This window comes from Lepidochelys olivacea (assembly GCF_965140295.1).
Source record: "Lepidochelys olivacea isolate rLepOli2 genome assembly, chromosome: 8".
NCBI lineage: Eukaryota > Metazoa > Chordata > Testudines > Cheloniidae > Lepidochelys > Lepidochelys olivacea.
In genome coordinates, this window is record NC_140418.1 from 102,745,962 (window position 1) to 102,763,657 (window position 17,696).

At 43.3% G+C, this 17,696-nt stretch overlaps 1 protein-coding gene across 4 annotated transcripts in view; it reads left to right on the top strand.

Moving 5' to 3' along the window:
* The window catches only part of MKNK1 (MAPK interacting serine/threonine kinase 1), a 37,942-nt gene extending 34,719 nt beyond the window's left edge, over positions 1-3,223 (top strand). For 2 of the 4 annotated variants that reach the window (XM_084637850.1, XM_084637851.1), the window contains one exon: positions 1,118-3,223. In XM_084637850.1, the coding sequence (XP_084493976.1) occupies positions 1,118-1,349 (232 nt within the window). In that variant the 3' untranslated portion in view covers positions 1,350-3,223. The remainder of the gene's footprint in view (positions 1-1,117) is intronic. The other 2 variants (XR_014712813.1, XM_084637852.1) reach the window with 2 other exon arrangements.
* The last annotated feature ends 14,473 nt before the right edge of the window (positions 3,224-17,696 follow it).

The window sequence follows — 17,696 nt, forward strand, 5'->3', positions numbered from 1 at the left end:
AGAGAGATTTAGTTGAGGCGACACTTACTGATTAAAGTAATCTCACCACCTGGGTTCTGGGGAGAGCGTTAGGGTAACAACTTGGGAGAGCTCCTTTAGGGAAAGCACGCTTATTTTGCACATATGGTTGCAATAATTTTTTTGTTGTGCTAATGCTTGGGATTTTTTTTATATCTAATCTGGATTAGTTGTGGGAGAGGCAATAAAGGGCATTCCTCTGTGTTGAGGTGCTTGGAGGGATTTGAAGGGTGGGATGGGAGGTGTGGGGCACAGGAGGAAAGACATGTAGGCGCACGGTGTCTGAGAGTTGTGTTTCAATGATGGGTGAATGATTGCTGCACCCACACGGTCTGATCCTTCTCCCATTGAAGTCAGTGAGAATTGTGCCCTTAATTCAAGAGGGAGTAAGGTCAGGCCTCAGTGACAGTTTTGGTGAAAAATTCTGAGCAACAGGCCCTGTGGCAGAGGGGTTTTGCAAGTCTGAACACCCAGGTCCTATTCCTAGCTCTGCCACTGGATCACTGTGTGTCCTTGGGTAAGTCACTTTACTTCCTGGGGCTCATTCCCCTCTGTAACAAGAGCATTGTACTTACCTCACTCAGGTTTATGTACAGGGTCTAATTATAGAGAGGCTGGGGTCTCTAGTTGTTACCATAATACAAATAATAGCAGCAGGGTTAACTTATTTCTGAAGTGCTTTCTAAGTCTGTCCGTCTCTGCTGTGGCCCCCATTACTGTAGTATCAGTTCGCTTCACAATCTTGTAATGTATTTATCTGCACAACACCCTGTCAGGTGGGAAACTATTATCCACATTTTACAGAAGAGAACCGAAGTACAGAGAGACTGTGACTCACCCAAGGTATCACAAAGTCAGTGGCAGAGAAGGGACTTGAACCGAGGTTTCCGGAGTCCCAGACTAGTGCCCAAACCATGGGACCAGATCCACGTTATAACGTGAATCACTAGTCGTCCTAACAAGTACAAGTGTGAAAACAAAACCTCAAAGTGTCTTGCTTGCTAAACAAATGTTTCCTTAAGAAGACTTGGCAGGTGCATAGCTGGGTCTAGTGGCTTCTGTGCATACGTTGTATAATCTGAGTTTCCTTTTCCCGCAGAAGGAACAGCAGCACGAAAGACCTGACGCTTTTTGCAGCAGAGGCCATTGCCCTTAACCGTCAGCTGTCGCAGCACGAGAATGATCTGGACATAGAGCAAGAGAACATCGCTCAGGCCATGTGTTCCATGAAGCTTTCTCCCCCATCCAAATCCCGCTTAGCCAAACGCAGAGCAATGACCCAAGCCACCAAAAATGGTGACTTCCAGCCAGTCACTCATGCAGCCCTTTGACATGCTGACCTTGCTGTAGGATCTAATGGGATTGGTCGACTTTACTTCATGAATTTTAAAGTCTAATAGACATCAAGATTTAATGACTTTTAGTAGTAAGCTCATTTGTAAAGGGACTTGTACCTTTTAAATTAAATGGATACATTTTGTAGGAATGTTTTTGCTTGATGGATTTAGTAGATTAAGACAACTTAATTGAAATTCTTTTTAAACTAAAGAAAGCGAGGTTGCTGCTATGTTTCCAGAGATGATAAATCACTAAGCTTTCCTTATTTTCTCTTAAAAGAGCACACTTTAAAATGTAGACTTGAGGACATTTGGAAGAGTTCTCTTGCTTTGCATGTCTGAGTACAAAGACTTTCTACCCCCAACTCAACTACCCTTGTGTAGGAAACTATGGTGCTGCTCCTTTGGGGCCTCTTGGTGCTGCTCCTTTAATCAGCTGGAGCTGCTGCTAATGATCTACTCCGTACATTTCTTTTAACCCACCGAAAGGCCGTTAGTGCCCCTTGTCCTTAGCACTTACTGACTCAGAAAGTGCAGAGGATGCTTAAGGCTGAACCCTGCAACTTGATGAGCCCTCTCCACTCCCATTGGCTTCAGTTGGAGTTAAGCACATCCTGCAAGATGCTGAGGATGCTCAAGCATGTAACAGGATCAGGGCCTTGGCAATAAACACAAATGCCAGGAAGTAGATTTTCATCTTTTGGGGAGGGGGTCCAGTGGGCAAGCACATGGACCCAGAACATTGTTTTAGTTCTATACCAGACATCTCTTTATAGTCTCATAACTAGAATTTACTCACTTATATCAATTTCAACTGTTGCTCTCTGTTTTAATACATTAAATTCCACCTTTTCTTTCTAGTTACATTCTTAAATCTGAATCTGATATAGCAGTCTTAGCAGAGAAACTTTAAATGAATGTATGTTATACTAAGGACAGTGATGTAGGGATCTTTATCTCATGAGGAGCATGTCTCTAATTAATTTTTTCCTGTGTTATCCTGACTATTTCTTGATGTAGGAGGGGTGAATGCACAGGTTCCAATCAAGTATTATTTTGGTGAGAAATCTGAGCTTTTCCAGCTAGTGGGAAGATACAGTTTGTGTGAGGGCAGGGAGGGGGCATGGTCAGGCACTTGCAGCAGTCAAACCAGGTGGCTGAGGTTCAGATCAGAATGTTTTTGTTACCGCATTGTTACATTATGCATACTGAGCCAAGGTGGTTCAAGAGCGATCATGGAAGTGCATTGGCCCAAATTTTCAAAAGTCTTTAGCAATTTTAAGTATTCAACTTGAGGTACCTTAACACCACTTCATTTTCAGAAAGCGCTCAGCATCCACACTGTGAAAATTGGCCCTTTTAAGTTGTCTCAGGCTGGGCATGCAAAAGTGCTAGTCGTTTTTGAAAATTTATACTAATGTGTCATGGTAGGTGGAAAATATGCCTTCAGATTTCAGGATTAATCATCCTAAACAGCTAGAGAATGAACACAGGAAACCATTGGAAATGGAGAAGTCTGAACTATAGCAGATTTCATCGCCCAGTCTGTCAGAGTTTCACATTTGCCTTTTGAGAAGTGTGTGTATTTTATATATAAATATTTTTATACAACATGCTGTATTAGTGACTAATAAGAAAATGTTGTACTTTATTTAAACTATTTTATATATTGTGCCAGTGGTAAAGATTATGAATTGTACTTAGCCTTGTTTTTTAAAATAAGTTAAGTTATAGATTTAATACATTCCATAATTTACTGTGTATTTTTGGTCTGATTTTGGAGACTGAAAACTCAGGAAGCAATTTGCTTACCGCTCTCTGTGACACTCTTAACTTGTGTACTGAAAATTAAACTTTAATTTACCTTCTATATTGTCTTTATCCATCTCCAGTGTTGTAATAGTCTTTCATGGTAAAACTAATCTCTAGATTTTTAAGGCCAGAAGGAACCATTATGATCATCTAGCCTGACCTCCTGTGTAACTCAAGTAATAAATTTCACCTAGTGATCTTCTGCATCAAGCCCAATACCTCTGCAGATGCTACTGTCCAATGGAGGTAGAAGAAGCTGCATTGTCAAGGTGAGGGGAGGTCAGTTGAGCAGGGGCCTTGGATCTTGGAAGATCTGCTGGCTTACTGGTCCATTCTCCCTGCTCCTTCTGTAGAAGACAGTAGGAAATGAAGCATACCATGCACGTATTTACACACAAACATACAATGAGGAATTGCCAGTTTGAAAGTCATGGAGCTGCTGCTGCCCGTAGGTCCTGCTGGGAGGGATGGAGGAGAGAGATGCTTCAGTATATCTTAGCGTAGCATCCGGCTCTTGTGAATGCAGGTCGTACTGTCATTTTGATTTTAAAATGTGATCACATTGGTTGATGTAAAGGTTTGCACTCTTACGATCGATGCAGACCATTTATTATGGCTCTTCTGTACACCCTTTAATGGGTAAAGACTACTACACATATAGAGGAGAATTTGAGCCTTTGGATACATAGAATCCAGAAGACATTTCTCAACAGTCCCTTTAAATTTGAGACTGTGCCCTTAAGTCCAGGTGGACAATATATATTTGGTGTCAAAGCAAAGCTTATGAAAAGATTGTGAACGTCACCTGATGTCCTGTGGTCTCAAGTTCTAGTTGGCACGTATTAAGATTTGGAGACGACGAGTTTTAAGAGGAGGGATGCAGTCATCTGGGCTAACTTCAGCTGATTCTTATTTTTCAGGCGTTCAGAGGAAAAAACATTATCTTGTGAAACTGGTTGTAGATTCCCTCTGTATAAAGTTAGAAACTAAGTGAACCTCCTGAACTTGACTGACCTTTAAGCAAACTTCTTTACTCCATTAAGAACTTTAAAGTTTTGAATGTTGTCCCAAAATCTTCATCTTGAATGTATTTTTAAAATGAATGAACAAACCTAGTTCATATCCTACAGGGATAGATGATCACAAATTTGCTGTCTTATCTTTAAATGAACATCAATTCACTAGGCAGAGTACAGCTTGCAACACTGAGGGGTGCGGTGTTCGATCTTAAAAAAAACTGGAGGAAGCAGATAATTCATCCTATGAAAGATATTGTAGTGTTCAGTAAATCTTCTCAAGGAGCTCTGAACATGGCTGGAATTCAAAGGCAGACAGCCAGCATCTCTGATTCATCAGCCTTCTTGAATCCCTCCTTGGTGATCACCTTCATTTTAAAGTCAGCCCTCTGGTCATATCCTGTTCCAGGTACTTTATTAAAATATGCGTTAGATGCATCTGTTTTAACATTCTCTTGCATCCAGCAGGAAATACAGCAAAAGGGAGAGGGAGGTTCACTTTTTTTGTCTTGATAAATAAGATAGGAGCTATGCTCCAAGTACTACAATATCCATACAGGGGGTAACAGTGCTTTAGCTCTGTTGCTACTAAATGCTTTTACTCCTCTTACTTCCTGTGTCTTCATATTAGAATTAATGATTTCAAATATGTTAGGTCCTAGTGTTTTTTAAGGAGTTTGGTATATTTAATATGTCTTTGCCATTTTTTCCATACAAGTGGAAAATTTCACACTTTTGCCAGCAACTTAAATTCTTCAGTTTTCTTGCTTCCTGAAGATGGAGAATGAATCACAAGATTATGTACTGGCTAAGATGCATCCTTGGAGTATCAGTGGTTTTGCCCTTGTCTTCACAAGCCCTGCCTTTAAGGTGGCCTACTGGAAAGTGTCTCCATTTCCTTGCTGAATCACATCAGAGCCAGTGGGACAATATAAAAGAGGCTGAATCACCACTGAATCACTCAGGTTTGCATTTGAGAGAACTCCCTTGACCTGTTGCAATACATCAAGGTGCCATCTAAAGAGGATTAGTGTTTCTACAGATCAGTAAGAGTGACACTGGCCCCACCCACCTTCAGGACCTGATGAATCATCCCCATGACTTTTATCTGAGCCTTTGAGCAGAGTACCAATTTTTCTTTTACCTCAATTGTCCCTTCTTTCAAGGAATGTCTCATTTTAGTCGCACATTCCGCACACACCTTGGTGTCCCTTCGCCTCACAGGATTATGATGGTGAGATTATAGAAAGTCATTTCTCTACAAGGAGGAATCGGATATCATTTAAATTTTCCTGCATTAATTTGGTCCCTCATTTTGGGTGTCTGTCCTATGCTGTTGCCCACATGTGGGCCTTGGCAGGAGAAATCTGACTGTCAGGATATGCAGTGAGGCTGTTAGCAAGCATCAAAGATCTAACGAGTATAAGATCAGCCACACCAGGTCCGGCTCATGGTCCATCTAGCCCAATATCCTGTCTTCTGACAGTGGCCAATGCCAGGTACTTCAGAGGTAATGAAGAGATCGGGTAATCCTCAAGTGATGATATCCACTCCCAGTTTCGGGCATACAGAAGCTAGGGACACTGACTAACTTACCGTTTCCTTAAGGAAATGATATTTAGTCCTAAGTAAGGCATCCCCATAGACAGCATTTAATTAATCCCATACTGAAGTTAAAAGAACAGTAACCAACCCGCATTAATCTCAAAGTACTGAATTACATTCTTTTAAATCTTGTGGAACAGAACATTTTGCAAGATTTTGCAGTCTGTGCGCATGATGTATCTTCAAGTGACCTTTAATACAAATATTCATGCTCAATCTTGGCAAAGCTTTTTAGAAGGGTTTACTTTCCATATCGTTCATTGCACAAAAGGGTGCTAATGGTCCTAGGTGTACGTTTTTCCCTCTTACTCCTATGTCAGAAATGGAAAGACAGTCTATTTTTGCAGAGGCTGTGGGAGGGCTGGTTTTCAACTTAAGAGCAGCTTGGTTAATTTCCAAGGCTGCTGATTTTCTTTGGACGTTCCAGTGGCAGAAACAGGCTTCAAGTTTTGACTTCCATGGAAACACACTGCCATGGCAACCAAAAGACCTGACAATGCTGAGGAAATGTATAATTGTACTAAGCCATACTCATGGTTCCCTTTTCCCTTGCTGCTTGATTTCATTCACCACGAAATATGTTTGTTTGACTTGCTTATGCCACAGTGATGGGTGCAGTAGAGAAAGGCACTTTCCTTGGAAGACATAGTTTTGAAAACAGCAGTATTCTGTTTTGGTTTTGTGAAAAGCTATTGCAAGTTTAGAGGGAGATGTTCTCTGTAAGCATATTTCTCTTCTGACAATAGGAGGAGACTACTTCATAAAGTGAACTCTTCATCGATACAATTTGCCAGTGGGCTTAATGGAGTAGTAGTAATGGGCTGCTTTATTAATCAGATGTTGTGCAAATTGATGTAAATGGGTGGTGATGAACCCTGAGAGTAAGAGAGCCGGTTTGTCATCTAAGGGCTTGTGTGCACTGGCGGTGGTGTGGAGAGTACACGTAGCTACGTGCTGCAGCGAAAAGCAGGCTGTGTCCACAATGCAGCGTGTAGCTAGCTACGTGCAGCAGTGAGAGGCTCTGGCAGTGGGACGTGACCCTGCTAAAAATAGCAATGTACTCGGGGGAGTCATTGCTTGGATATGTAGAGTATGTACCCAAAGGTTTTGGCTAATCAGAGTCTCTGTTTACACTGCTCTTCATACCGTGCTGGAGGTCTGTGCAGTGTATGTATTCCACCCACCACTTGTAAGTGTAGACACAGCCTAGCAGAGAAGCACAGAATACTAGCACTATGACTGGTCCCTTCTGGCTTATGTATCTGAATTTTATGCTACTGACCATCACTGAAATATCTAAACAACTTCTGCATAAGACCAGTAGCAGTTTGGGCTGGAAAACACAAATTCTATTTAGCAAAAAAAAAAAAAAATTGAAGACTTCAAAATTTTTCCTCCCTTCTGATACGGTATGAAAACAAGACCTTGGAAACTTGTCATGAAAACACACCCGAGCATAGCCTGGTGGTTGGGGTCTGAATTGGGATGTGGGAGACCCAATGTCCAACTCTAATCTGGATTTGGGTCTCCCACGTCCCAGGTGAGGGCCTTCACCACCAGGCTTTTGGCTGTTCATGTGAGTTGCTGTCTGTCTCTCTCATTTTTGACCTAAGATTTTGAGCTGGCAAAATGTTTTGACAGAAAAGTCATCAAAAATTTATCAACCAGCTCAAATAGCAATAGCAAAGTCCTTGGTGGAGTCTGACTCCCAGCTACAGGCTGCTTTCTGGGGAAAACGTTTGTCTCCTATTCCCCTTTGTCAACTCATGTCTCCATTATTTATTTGTGTTGCGATGGCCCTTGGAGCAAGGGGTGTCCTTGACTCTATTCTTGCATGATAAACCACCACCCGGACTTTGGCCTCTAGGAGCTGCTGCAATAGACATGGAAGAAGGGAGTTTGGTGGAGGAATATGTAAGAGGAGAGTGTGGATGGCAGATAAAAAAGCAGAGGGGGTGAATTCCAGCCTTGGAGGCAGTAGAAGAGTACCAAAACCTACAAACTGAGAATTATAGTTTTTGTAAACATTTTTCTGCAGTAATATATTTTTGCCATGTGGTGAGCATTACTTAACTATGAACTGATTGATCAGGCAAACCCTAGGAGGGGCCTCTCTGGAGAATGTTCATTTCATTAGAGCCAGAAATAGCTGTTCACAGTTAGCACAGTCTTCAGAGATTTTTGGAAGGACATTCAGGGCCTTACATGAAATATCTGCATTCAGGTCTCTTGGTTATGACTGGCATTTGTTTGGCCTTCCTATGTCACTCTAGAGAGATCCATCTGCTCACAGCTCACTATTCTGGGGGCAACTTAGTTACAGAAATGAGTGGATTATTTGTGGTGGCAACTGATAGGAGGATAAAACAGGACAGGTGTTCCGCCTGGAGAGATGAGGTGAATGGGGAAAGGAAGACCCCCCAAGCTGCGTTAGCAGGAACCTGATTTGCAAGTAGCACCTTAGGAGTGTGGCGCAATGGATTGAAGAAACTGGAGTTGTCATTGCTGCCATACCTGCCACTTTGTGTTGCCATCCTACTGGCTCTCAGAAACTTAACAGTATCAGGCCGGGATGGTGCTTGGAGGGGAGACCTCAAGAGACATGTTCATGATTTAGCAGAAGACGCTTATCCCTCCAAGTTGTTGTTAACTATGTTCCTGCATGGAGTTAGGAGTCGATGTGCTGTCTTGCAGGTGAGATGTAAATCAGCTGGTTTACTCTTGAATACTTGCCTCACATCAAAACCTCAGACGTGGTCGGCACAGGTGTGGGTTAGCGGACACTGCTACAAACAGTTCCGGCACATGGCATGCATGCAGATCCATGTCTGGAATCCATATAGGGACCATCACGCTCAGCAAATTTGCGGATGATCCTAAACTGGGAGGAGTGGTAGATACGCTGGAGGGTAGGGATAGGATACAGAGGGACCTAGACAAATTGGAGGATTGGGCCAAAAGAAATCTGATGAGGTTCAATAAGGATAAGTGCAGGGTCCTGCACTTAGGACGGAAGAACCCAATGCACAGCTACAGACTAGGGACCGAATGGCTAGGCAGCAGTTCTGCGGAAAAGGACCTAGGGGTGACAGTGGACGAGAAGCTGGATATGAGTCAGCGGTGTGCCCTTGTTGCCAAGAAGGCCAATGGCATTTTGGGATGTATAAGTAGGGGCATAGCGAGCAGATCGAGGGACGTGATCGTTCCCCTCTATTCGACATTGGTGAGGCCTCATCTGGAGTACTGTGTCCAGTTTTGGGCCCCACACTTCAAGAAGGATGTGGATAAATTGGAGAGAGTCCAGCGAAGGGCAACAAAAATGATTAGGGGACTGGAACACATGACTTATGAGGAGAGGCTGAGGGAGCTGGGATTGTTTAGTCTGCAGAAGAGAAGAATGAGGGGGGATTTGATAGCTGCTTTCAACTACCTGAAAGGGGGTTCCAAAGAGGATGGCTCTAGACTGTTCTCAATGGTAGCAGATGACAGAACGAGGAGTAATGGTCCCAAGTTGCAGTGGGGGAGGTTTAGATTGGATATTAGGAAAAACTTTTTCACTAAGAGGGTGGTGAAACACTGGAATGCGTTACCTAGGGAGGTGGTAGAATCTCCTTCCTTAGAGGTTTTTAAGGTCAGGCTTGACAAAGCCCTGGCTGGGATGATTTAACTGGGAATTGGTCCTGCTTTGAGCAGGGGGTTGGACTAGATGACCTTCCGGGGTCCCTTCCAACCCTGATATTCTATGATTCTAAGAACTAATGGATTGATCCAATGCCAAAGTATTGAAGTCATTGAGAATCTTTCAACTGACCGAGCTCAATGACTGCTAGATCAGTGGCTCTCAACCTTTCCAGACTACTCTACCCCTTTCAGGAGTCTGATTTGTCTTGCATACCCCAAGTTTCACCTCACTTAAAAACTACTTGCTTACAAAATCGGACAAAAAAATAGTGTCACAGCCCACTATTTCTGAAAAATTACTCTCATTTTTACATATAATTGGAATATAAATATTGTACTTTCAGTGTATAGTATATAGAGCAGTATGAATAAGTCATTGTCTGAAATTTTAGTTTGTACTGACTTGGCTAGTGCTTTTTATGTAGCCTGTTGTAAAACTAGGCAAATACTTAGATGAGTTGATGGGCCCCCTGGAAGCCTTCTCCATAGCCCCAGGAGGTTTGTGTACCCCGATTGAGAACCACGGTACTGGATCAAGTTGAAATAGCTTCATTTAATATTAATATGTGCAGTATCTATGTTATTCTATATAGTACTTCTAGGACAGTTTTGGTAATACTGGGTATATGTATGTATTTATGGCAAACTTGGCAAGTTCTTTATGGTGATGACCACTGTAAAGCTGTTAAAGAATTCCTTGGGTAACTTTTGCAAAATCAGGCTGTGTTAACTCTCATGTTCTGGCCAAATTCCAATTTGGGCAACACCTTAGCTCTCCTTCCTGTCACAACTGGACAGCATATTCTTCATTGTCTGTACTAAACTGTTAGCAGTTTCATGCCTTCTTAAACAATTGCATGCATTTCAGTAGTGGCCTGACCTTGGGGAGAATTTTGTTTGATCGGTGACGCATAGTGGTACCTATAGTTAAGGTGGCCAAACACTTTTTATTCTAAGACCCTGTTTGTAGTTGCTTATAACTTTGCCAAACTTAAATGGTTCAGGCTGAAATTTTCCATGCAGGGTGTTTGCCTTAGATTTAATCTTTTAAAAGAAATAAAAAAATTAAAAATCAGCATAAATTTTCTGAAAAAGCATCTACGTACTGAACATGCTCCAACCTCTCATGGCTTTTTATGTGCCAACTAGACTGAGTGAGGGCCATCCCCACAAAGCTGCGGAACCTGCACCAGCCCTGGACTACAGGGACTGAGCAGGATTTTTCCCTGCAATTGTTTTTCCTGGGCGCTTGAAAGGCTAAACACCAGGGATGACCCTCTCTTCTGTCTCTTGGTGCGCCCCCGGCTGACACCCAGGCAGTGTGGAATAGAGGAGGAGCAGCCTGACTCTAATGACAGAATGAAAGAGGGGGGGATAGGCTTCTTAGGACAGGGTGAGGACCAGGAATCAGAGAGAGAAGCCGATGGGGGCAGAAAATGGAGAGAGGGAGGCAGGAGCTGGGGAAGGATTAGAGGAGGGGGGGGGAAATGGACAGGAGCTGGGGGGATTATAGAAGGAGGGCAGCAGCTGGGGAGAAAGGTTAAGAGCAAAGGGGCAGTGGTAGGTTGGGGGGCACTAGGGAAGAAGAGTCTATCACCATTAGAACATCCTCCCCTCCAGAACCTGGAGCTGAATTCATTATTCTTGCTTCTCACCATTCTTCTTATCATAGAATCATAGAAGATTAGGGTTAGAAGAGACCTCAGGAGGTCATCTAGTCCAACCCCCTGCTCAAAGCAGGACCAACACCCAACTAAATCATCCCCGCTAGGGCTTTGTCAAGCCGGGCCTTAAAAATCTCTAAGGATGGAGATTCCACCACCTCCTTAGGTAACACATTCCAGTTTTTTCCTAATATCCAACCTAGACCTCCCCCACTGCAACTTGAGACCATTACTCCTCGTTCTGTCATCTGCTACCACTGAGAACAGCCGAGCTCTTTGGAACCCCCCTTCCGGTAGTTGAAGGCTGCTCTCAAATTCCCCCCTCACTCTTCTTTTCTGCAGACTAAATAAGCCCAGTTCCCTCAGCCTCTCCTCATAAGTCAAGTGCCCCAGCCCCCTGATCGTTTTCGTTGCCCTTCACTGGACTCTCTCCAATTTGTCCACATCCCTTATGTAGTGAGGGACCCAAAACTGGACGTAATGCTCCAGATGTGGCCTCACCAGTGTCGAATAGAGGGGAATAATCACTTCCCTCTATCTGTTGACAATGTTCCTACTAATACAGCCCAATATGCCGTTAGCGTTCTTGGCAACAAGGGTACACTGCTGACTCATATCCAGCTTCTCGTCCACTGTAATCCCCAAGTCCTTTTCTGCAGAACTTCTGCTCAGCCAGTTGGTCCCCAGCCTGGAGCGGTGCATGGGATTCTTCCTTCCTAAGTGCAGGACTCCACACTTGTCCTTGTTGAACCTCATCCAGTTTCTTTTAGCCCATTCCTCCAGTATGTCTAGGTCACTCTGAACCCTATCTCTACCCTCCAGTGCATCTACCTCTCCCCACAGCTTAATGTCATCCATGAACTTGCTGAGGGTTCAATCCATCCCATGCATCCAGATCATTAATGTCAGCAGAGAGCTGTGAAACCCACTGGTAAAATGTCTCCATCCCTCTCTAGTGGTAGAGCCACTGTCATAAATATAAAGGGAAGGGTAAACCCCTTTGAAATCCCTCCTGGCCAGGGGAAAGCTCCTCTCACCTGTAAAGGGTTAAGAAGCTAAAGGTAACCTCGCTGGCACCTGACCAAAATGACCAATGAGGAGACAAGATACTTTCAAAAGCTGGGAGGAGGGAGAGAAACAAAGGGTCTGTCTGTAGTCGTCTTGGCCGGGGACAGAACAGGAATGGAGTCTTAGAACTTTTAGTAAGTAATCTAGCTAGGTATGTGTTAGATTATGATTTCTTTAAATGGCTGAGAAAAGAATTGTGCTGAATAGAATAACTATTTCTGTCTGTGTATCTTTTTTGTAACTTAAGGTTTTGCCTAGAGGGGTTCTCTATGTTTTTGAATCTAATTACCCTGTAAGATATATACCATCCTGATTTTACAGGGGGGATTTCTTTATTTCTATTTACTTCTATTTTTTATTAAAAGTCTTCTTGTAAAACACTGAATGCTTTTTCATTGTTCTCAGATCCAAGGGTTTGGGTCTGTGGTCACCTAGGCAAATTGGTGAGGCTTTTTATCCAACATTTCCCAGGAAAGGGGGAGTGCAAGTGTTGGGAGGATTGTTCATTGTTCTTAAGATCCAAGGGTCTGGGTCTGTAGTCACCTAGGCAAATTGGTGAGGCTTTTTACCAAACCTTGTCCAGGAAGTGGGGTGCAAGGTTTTGGGAAGTATTTTGGGGGGAAGGACGCGTCCAAACAGCTCTTCCCCAGTAACCAGTATTAGTTTGGTGGTGGTAGCGGCCATTCCAAGGATAACGGGGGTAATATTTTGTACCTTGGGGAAGTTTTAACCTAAGTTGGTAAGGATAAGCTTAGGAGGTTTTTCATGCAGGTCCCCACATCTGTACCCTAGAGTTCAGAGTGGGGGAGGAACCTTGACAGCCACCGAGAACATGAAAGCTTTCTGCTGCTACCATTTAGCTAGCTAGCTCAAGTGTCTGAGGACTGTGTGTGGCACCAGAGAACTCAGCCTTGCTGATGACCCATGGGGAGGGGTAAGCATGGTTCTAGAGGTTCTCCCTCCCCCCCCCCACAACTGCAACTGTGGTGAAGGGGAGCTTGGCTCTGAACGTACAAAATACCACAGAAAATCTAAGCACTCTGAAAAATAAAGCTTAGGCATCTCAAATGAGATGCCTCAAATGAGTGAATACTTTTGACCCTTTGAGCTTTAATCTCTGTGCCTCAGTTCCCCGTTTGCAAAACGTGGCTAAAGATCTCTCCTCGCCTCCCGGGGGTGTTGTGAACATAAATTCATTCACGTTTTTAAGGCACTGAGAGACTTCGCTAAGAGCATCATCGAAAAACTTCTCAGGAAATTAATAATTCCGTATTGAGTGCAGGAGGATGGGCCGTGGCTAATGCACGGGCCACACATTGAACGATGAGGCCAAAAAGAAATACCGAAGAGATTAAAAGAAACTTAAACAGCTGCTCACAAATACTTTCCTTCCTGTGCGCTCTGGAGCCCTTGGTAATGAAAAGTGCTATATAAATAAGATGGAATAATTATTAACGTCCCCCTTATGATTCAGTCAGGGCTCTCAAGGAGTTCCCTCTGGTACGTGTGCCTGGCCTCAAGTCTTAGTAAGCAAAAAGGCTTCTCTTTTTCCCTTTTTTAAAAAGAAGTAAAAGCAGCCGGAGCAGTGATGCTCAAGGTCTCAGGGTTCAGGCTTCTAGCCAAACATGCAAGGGATTCTGGGATAGCTGTAGTAGATGCTACCGGGAGCAGAAAGTACCACAGACTGCTGCCCTTTGTGTGTATCTAACCATCTGCTACCCCATGGAAGACTTCCAGGGGATTAGGGCCAGGGTTGGGTCAGGAAAGCTCCCCTTCCTCCCCAAAGAAGCAGTGGAAGGGGAGCAGCCGCATTCACCTGAACAGTCAGGGGGTCAAGGCATATGGAAGCCCCCATCCCAGAAGAGCCCAAGGGTGAGTGAAGGTAGTGGGGGAAGGGAGGGAGAGTGATGTAATGTCCACTGCTGAAGCTCAGAAGCAGATAACTGATGTTTTCCAGGGTTACAGAAGCCCAGATGATAGATGTGGCATCCTGGGTCCAAAGAGTCCCCAAATTCAGTTGTTTGGAGCTGACGTTCCTGTTCAGGCCCATCTCTCCTCTGAAATAGCGTATCTATAAAAAGCATGAGGAGTCTTGCAACATTATTTGTGTATTACCATAGTCCCAGTCCCGGATCAGGACTTCATTGCTCTAGGAGCTGTACAACCACAACAAAAAGATGGTGCATGCCCCAACCAGCTCACAATATAAGTCAACACACAGATGGATACAGACAGACAGTTGGGGAGAATACAAGGAAACAATGAGACACTATCGGTCAGCATGATTGGCAGTCATAACGGTGCAGCAGCCAAATGGGCGTCGATTTTTTGGTAGATATCACAGCAAAGGAAAGTTTCAAGAATAAAATAACACCATTGAATGCAAAGCTATCTAAAAAACCTGATCTTTCACCAATGTACTTTAAAAGGGCGATGCTGCATTGGAGAAACCATGCAGTAGCTACACAAAGCTATTAATTGGATTTTGCTAAAGAAGAGAAGTAAAAATGCACCAATTGATTATGTAATCAATCAGACCTAGATTCTTGAGGGCTAGACACTGTCTTTTGGTTCTGTGTCTGCTTAGCACTATGGATCCCTTATCCATGACTCAGGTTCCCAGCTGCTACTGCAGTACGCATTAAATACTAATCCCAATTTAGCAAATAGAATATTTGAGGTGGAAGGAAAGTTTGTATTTTTCCCCGTTATCTGCCCAAATTTCAAAATTGTGTTGACATTTTGAAACTCGGAACATTTTAACCAGATCTACAAATGGTATGAAAAAAAAGGGGACTTTTTTGCCAAAATTTTCCTATTTGTTTTTTGAAAATGTGTTGTCAGATGTATATATTTTTTAATTTCAATGAATCACCCCTAGTTAACATGGGACAGTTATTTCAGAGTCTGCTAATGGTTTGGACAAGAATACAGAGTAAGCTGCATTCTGTCAAAGGTTCTGATTCTCCCCCTGATTGAAGGCTGAGGAAATCCTTGCCAAAAGCAATGAAAAATGGAAGAGCAGCCTACGTTTATAATCCCTGTCGGGAAAACTCAGGCAAATTCCCTTGGTTATGTCTCAGAATTTCAGGGCTGGCAGGTTATTATGCCAACGAACAATTTAGTTATTCATATAATGACAGCATGCAAGTTGGGAAGAGATAAGCGGCATAGCAAAGGAACAGCTCCCAAGGAGAGGACATGAATGTAAGAAAGGAAGAAGGATTCCGGGGTCATTTGAAAGCTCCCTACAACCAAGTATCAAGGCACTCTCACTTAATTTGTTGTTAGTTGTTCATATTTTTCCTCTTGCCGTTTCTTTGGCAGTTGGAAAAAAGCCAGTAAGCTATAAACCATTTGGATCTCACTATGTATTTTCTCTCATTTAATTATTATTTTTAAGGGTCCTTTCTGCTTCTAGATGAAGTGAATGATTTGCACAATGATTTGTGCTTTTACGTTTTCCTGGCAAGTGGATGAGAGGACTATAAACTACCCATGTTTCCATCATGCTCTGTACCAACCACTGGATAACCTTTATAGCACGAAACCTCTGTTGCATATAAATAAGGCAAAATTTTCCTTGCCATCTGTACCCTATGGAATTCTAAGCAAGGAAAAAGAATAGTTTAGCAGGAGCATCCAATTAGATCCTGGTTAGTTAGTCTTTGTCAGACTGTATTATATATAAAAGAGGAGGAAGGTCCAGTGGTTAGGGTGTTAGCTTGGGACTTGGAAAACCAAGGTTCAATCCCCTGCTCTGTCAAACCCTTCCTGTGTGACCTTCAGCAAGTTGATTACTTTGTCTCTCTGTTCCTCAGCTGCCCATCTGTAAAATAGGGTAACAGCACTGCCCATCTTTACAGGAGGGTTGTGAGAATTAAAGATGGTGAGGTGCTCAGAGATTATAGGAATGGGGACCATATAAATACCTCAAATGGAAAATGGATACCAGGGAGTTGTATGAAAGCACAGGGCCTTTCCAGGCAAATGCCCCTGTTATCCATGCGTACTGGATGTTGGCTCTCTGATGACAGGCATCCACCTCTACATCTTAGTGGCATTTTCTCCCAGGAGTCTGTGTTATAGGCTCAGAGATTTCGCCTTGTGCAACAGAGGCTACCACCAGAGCCCAGATCAGCACCTCTTGGAGACAAGGGCATTGACTCCACCTTGCACCTTGTGTGATTGGATACCCCTGAGCATCGCGGGCATAAAATGCCCCCGGTGGTGCAGAATTCACATTCTTTCTGGTCGTGTCCCGCGGCCACTTGGCTCAGCTACAGGGTCCTGATCTAGTGAAGTCCTTAAGGGCATCTTTTAAGGTCGGAGCTTTTCTAGCTCGGGACCTATGTGAGTACGCAATGCAGGAGCGCCTCAGAGCCTGGAAGCAGCCTCATTTTCATGTCTCTTAAAGGGCCACTCCCTGGCATAAAAGTCCCAGTAGTCTGCCAAAAAAAGGGCTTCAGATGTAGGGTTTTTTGGCACCCTCTTTTAAACATTGCTTATATTTTAAGCCTTATTCTAAATTACCCAAAGGGTCTGCTGGTTACTGCCTTTTAAACCGATGAAATACAAAGAACTTCACTGTAGCTTTGGCTTGGCTGCAAGAATTAATAAAGAGTGATTTTCCCCCCACACACACAGTATTTTCTCCCCATTAATGTCAGATCTAAAGACTGCAATGCTTCCAGGGCTGAATTATTAACAGCGGGCCCTGTCTGTTCACACGCAGCCACTTAGCCTTCTATGTATTTTGTTTTGTGCATTTAACTCCATGGTGTATCTTCAAGGAATGATGTCAGACTTTTCTAGGAGCATCAAAGTCAATGAGGAGTCCGGTGGCACCTTAAAGATGAACAGGTTTATTTGGGCATAAGCTTTCGTGGGTAAAAACCCCACTTCTTCAGAGGCTTGGATGAAAATTACAGATGCAGACATAAATATAATGACACATGAAGAGAAGGGAGTTACCTCACAAGTGGAGAACCACTGTATGCTGCATTTGTAATTTTCACTCCATGCTTCTGAAGAAGTGGGTTTTTACCCACGAAAGCTTATGCTCAAATAAATCTGTTCATCTTTAAGGTGCCACCGGACTCCTTGTTGTTTTTGTGGATACAGACTAACACGGCTGCCCCCGATACTTGTCATCAAAGTCAATGATTCCCCACCACCGCCTACTTCAGGGAGGTTTTCTTTTCATTCGCCTCTCCTGCCAATGAATTATTGATCCTATCCACTGCAGTTCAAGTCCTTGAGACTTGTGATTTCTAATGAGGAAAGTGATTGGCCAACTTTCAGCTTTCCAGTCATTTGATTGCAAACCAACATGGAATAATGTTGGAGGTACTAAACAAAATGTTGTTTTTAAGTGGGCAAGAAGAAAGTAAATGGAGTGAAAAACCTGACCTAATGTTCAGAAGTGAAATGTGTGTGAAAAGAGGCACCTGCAGCAGGCTCATCTTTTGCCTAAGAGTGTTCTCTGTTGTAAA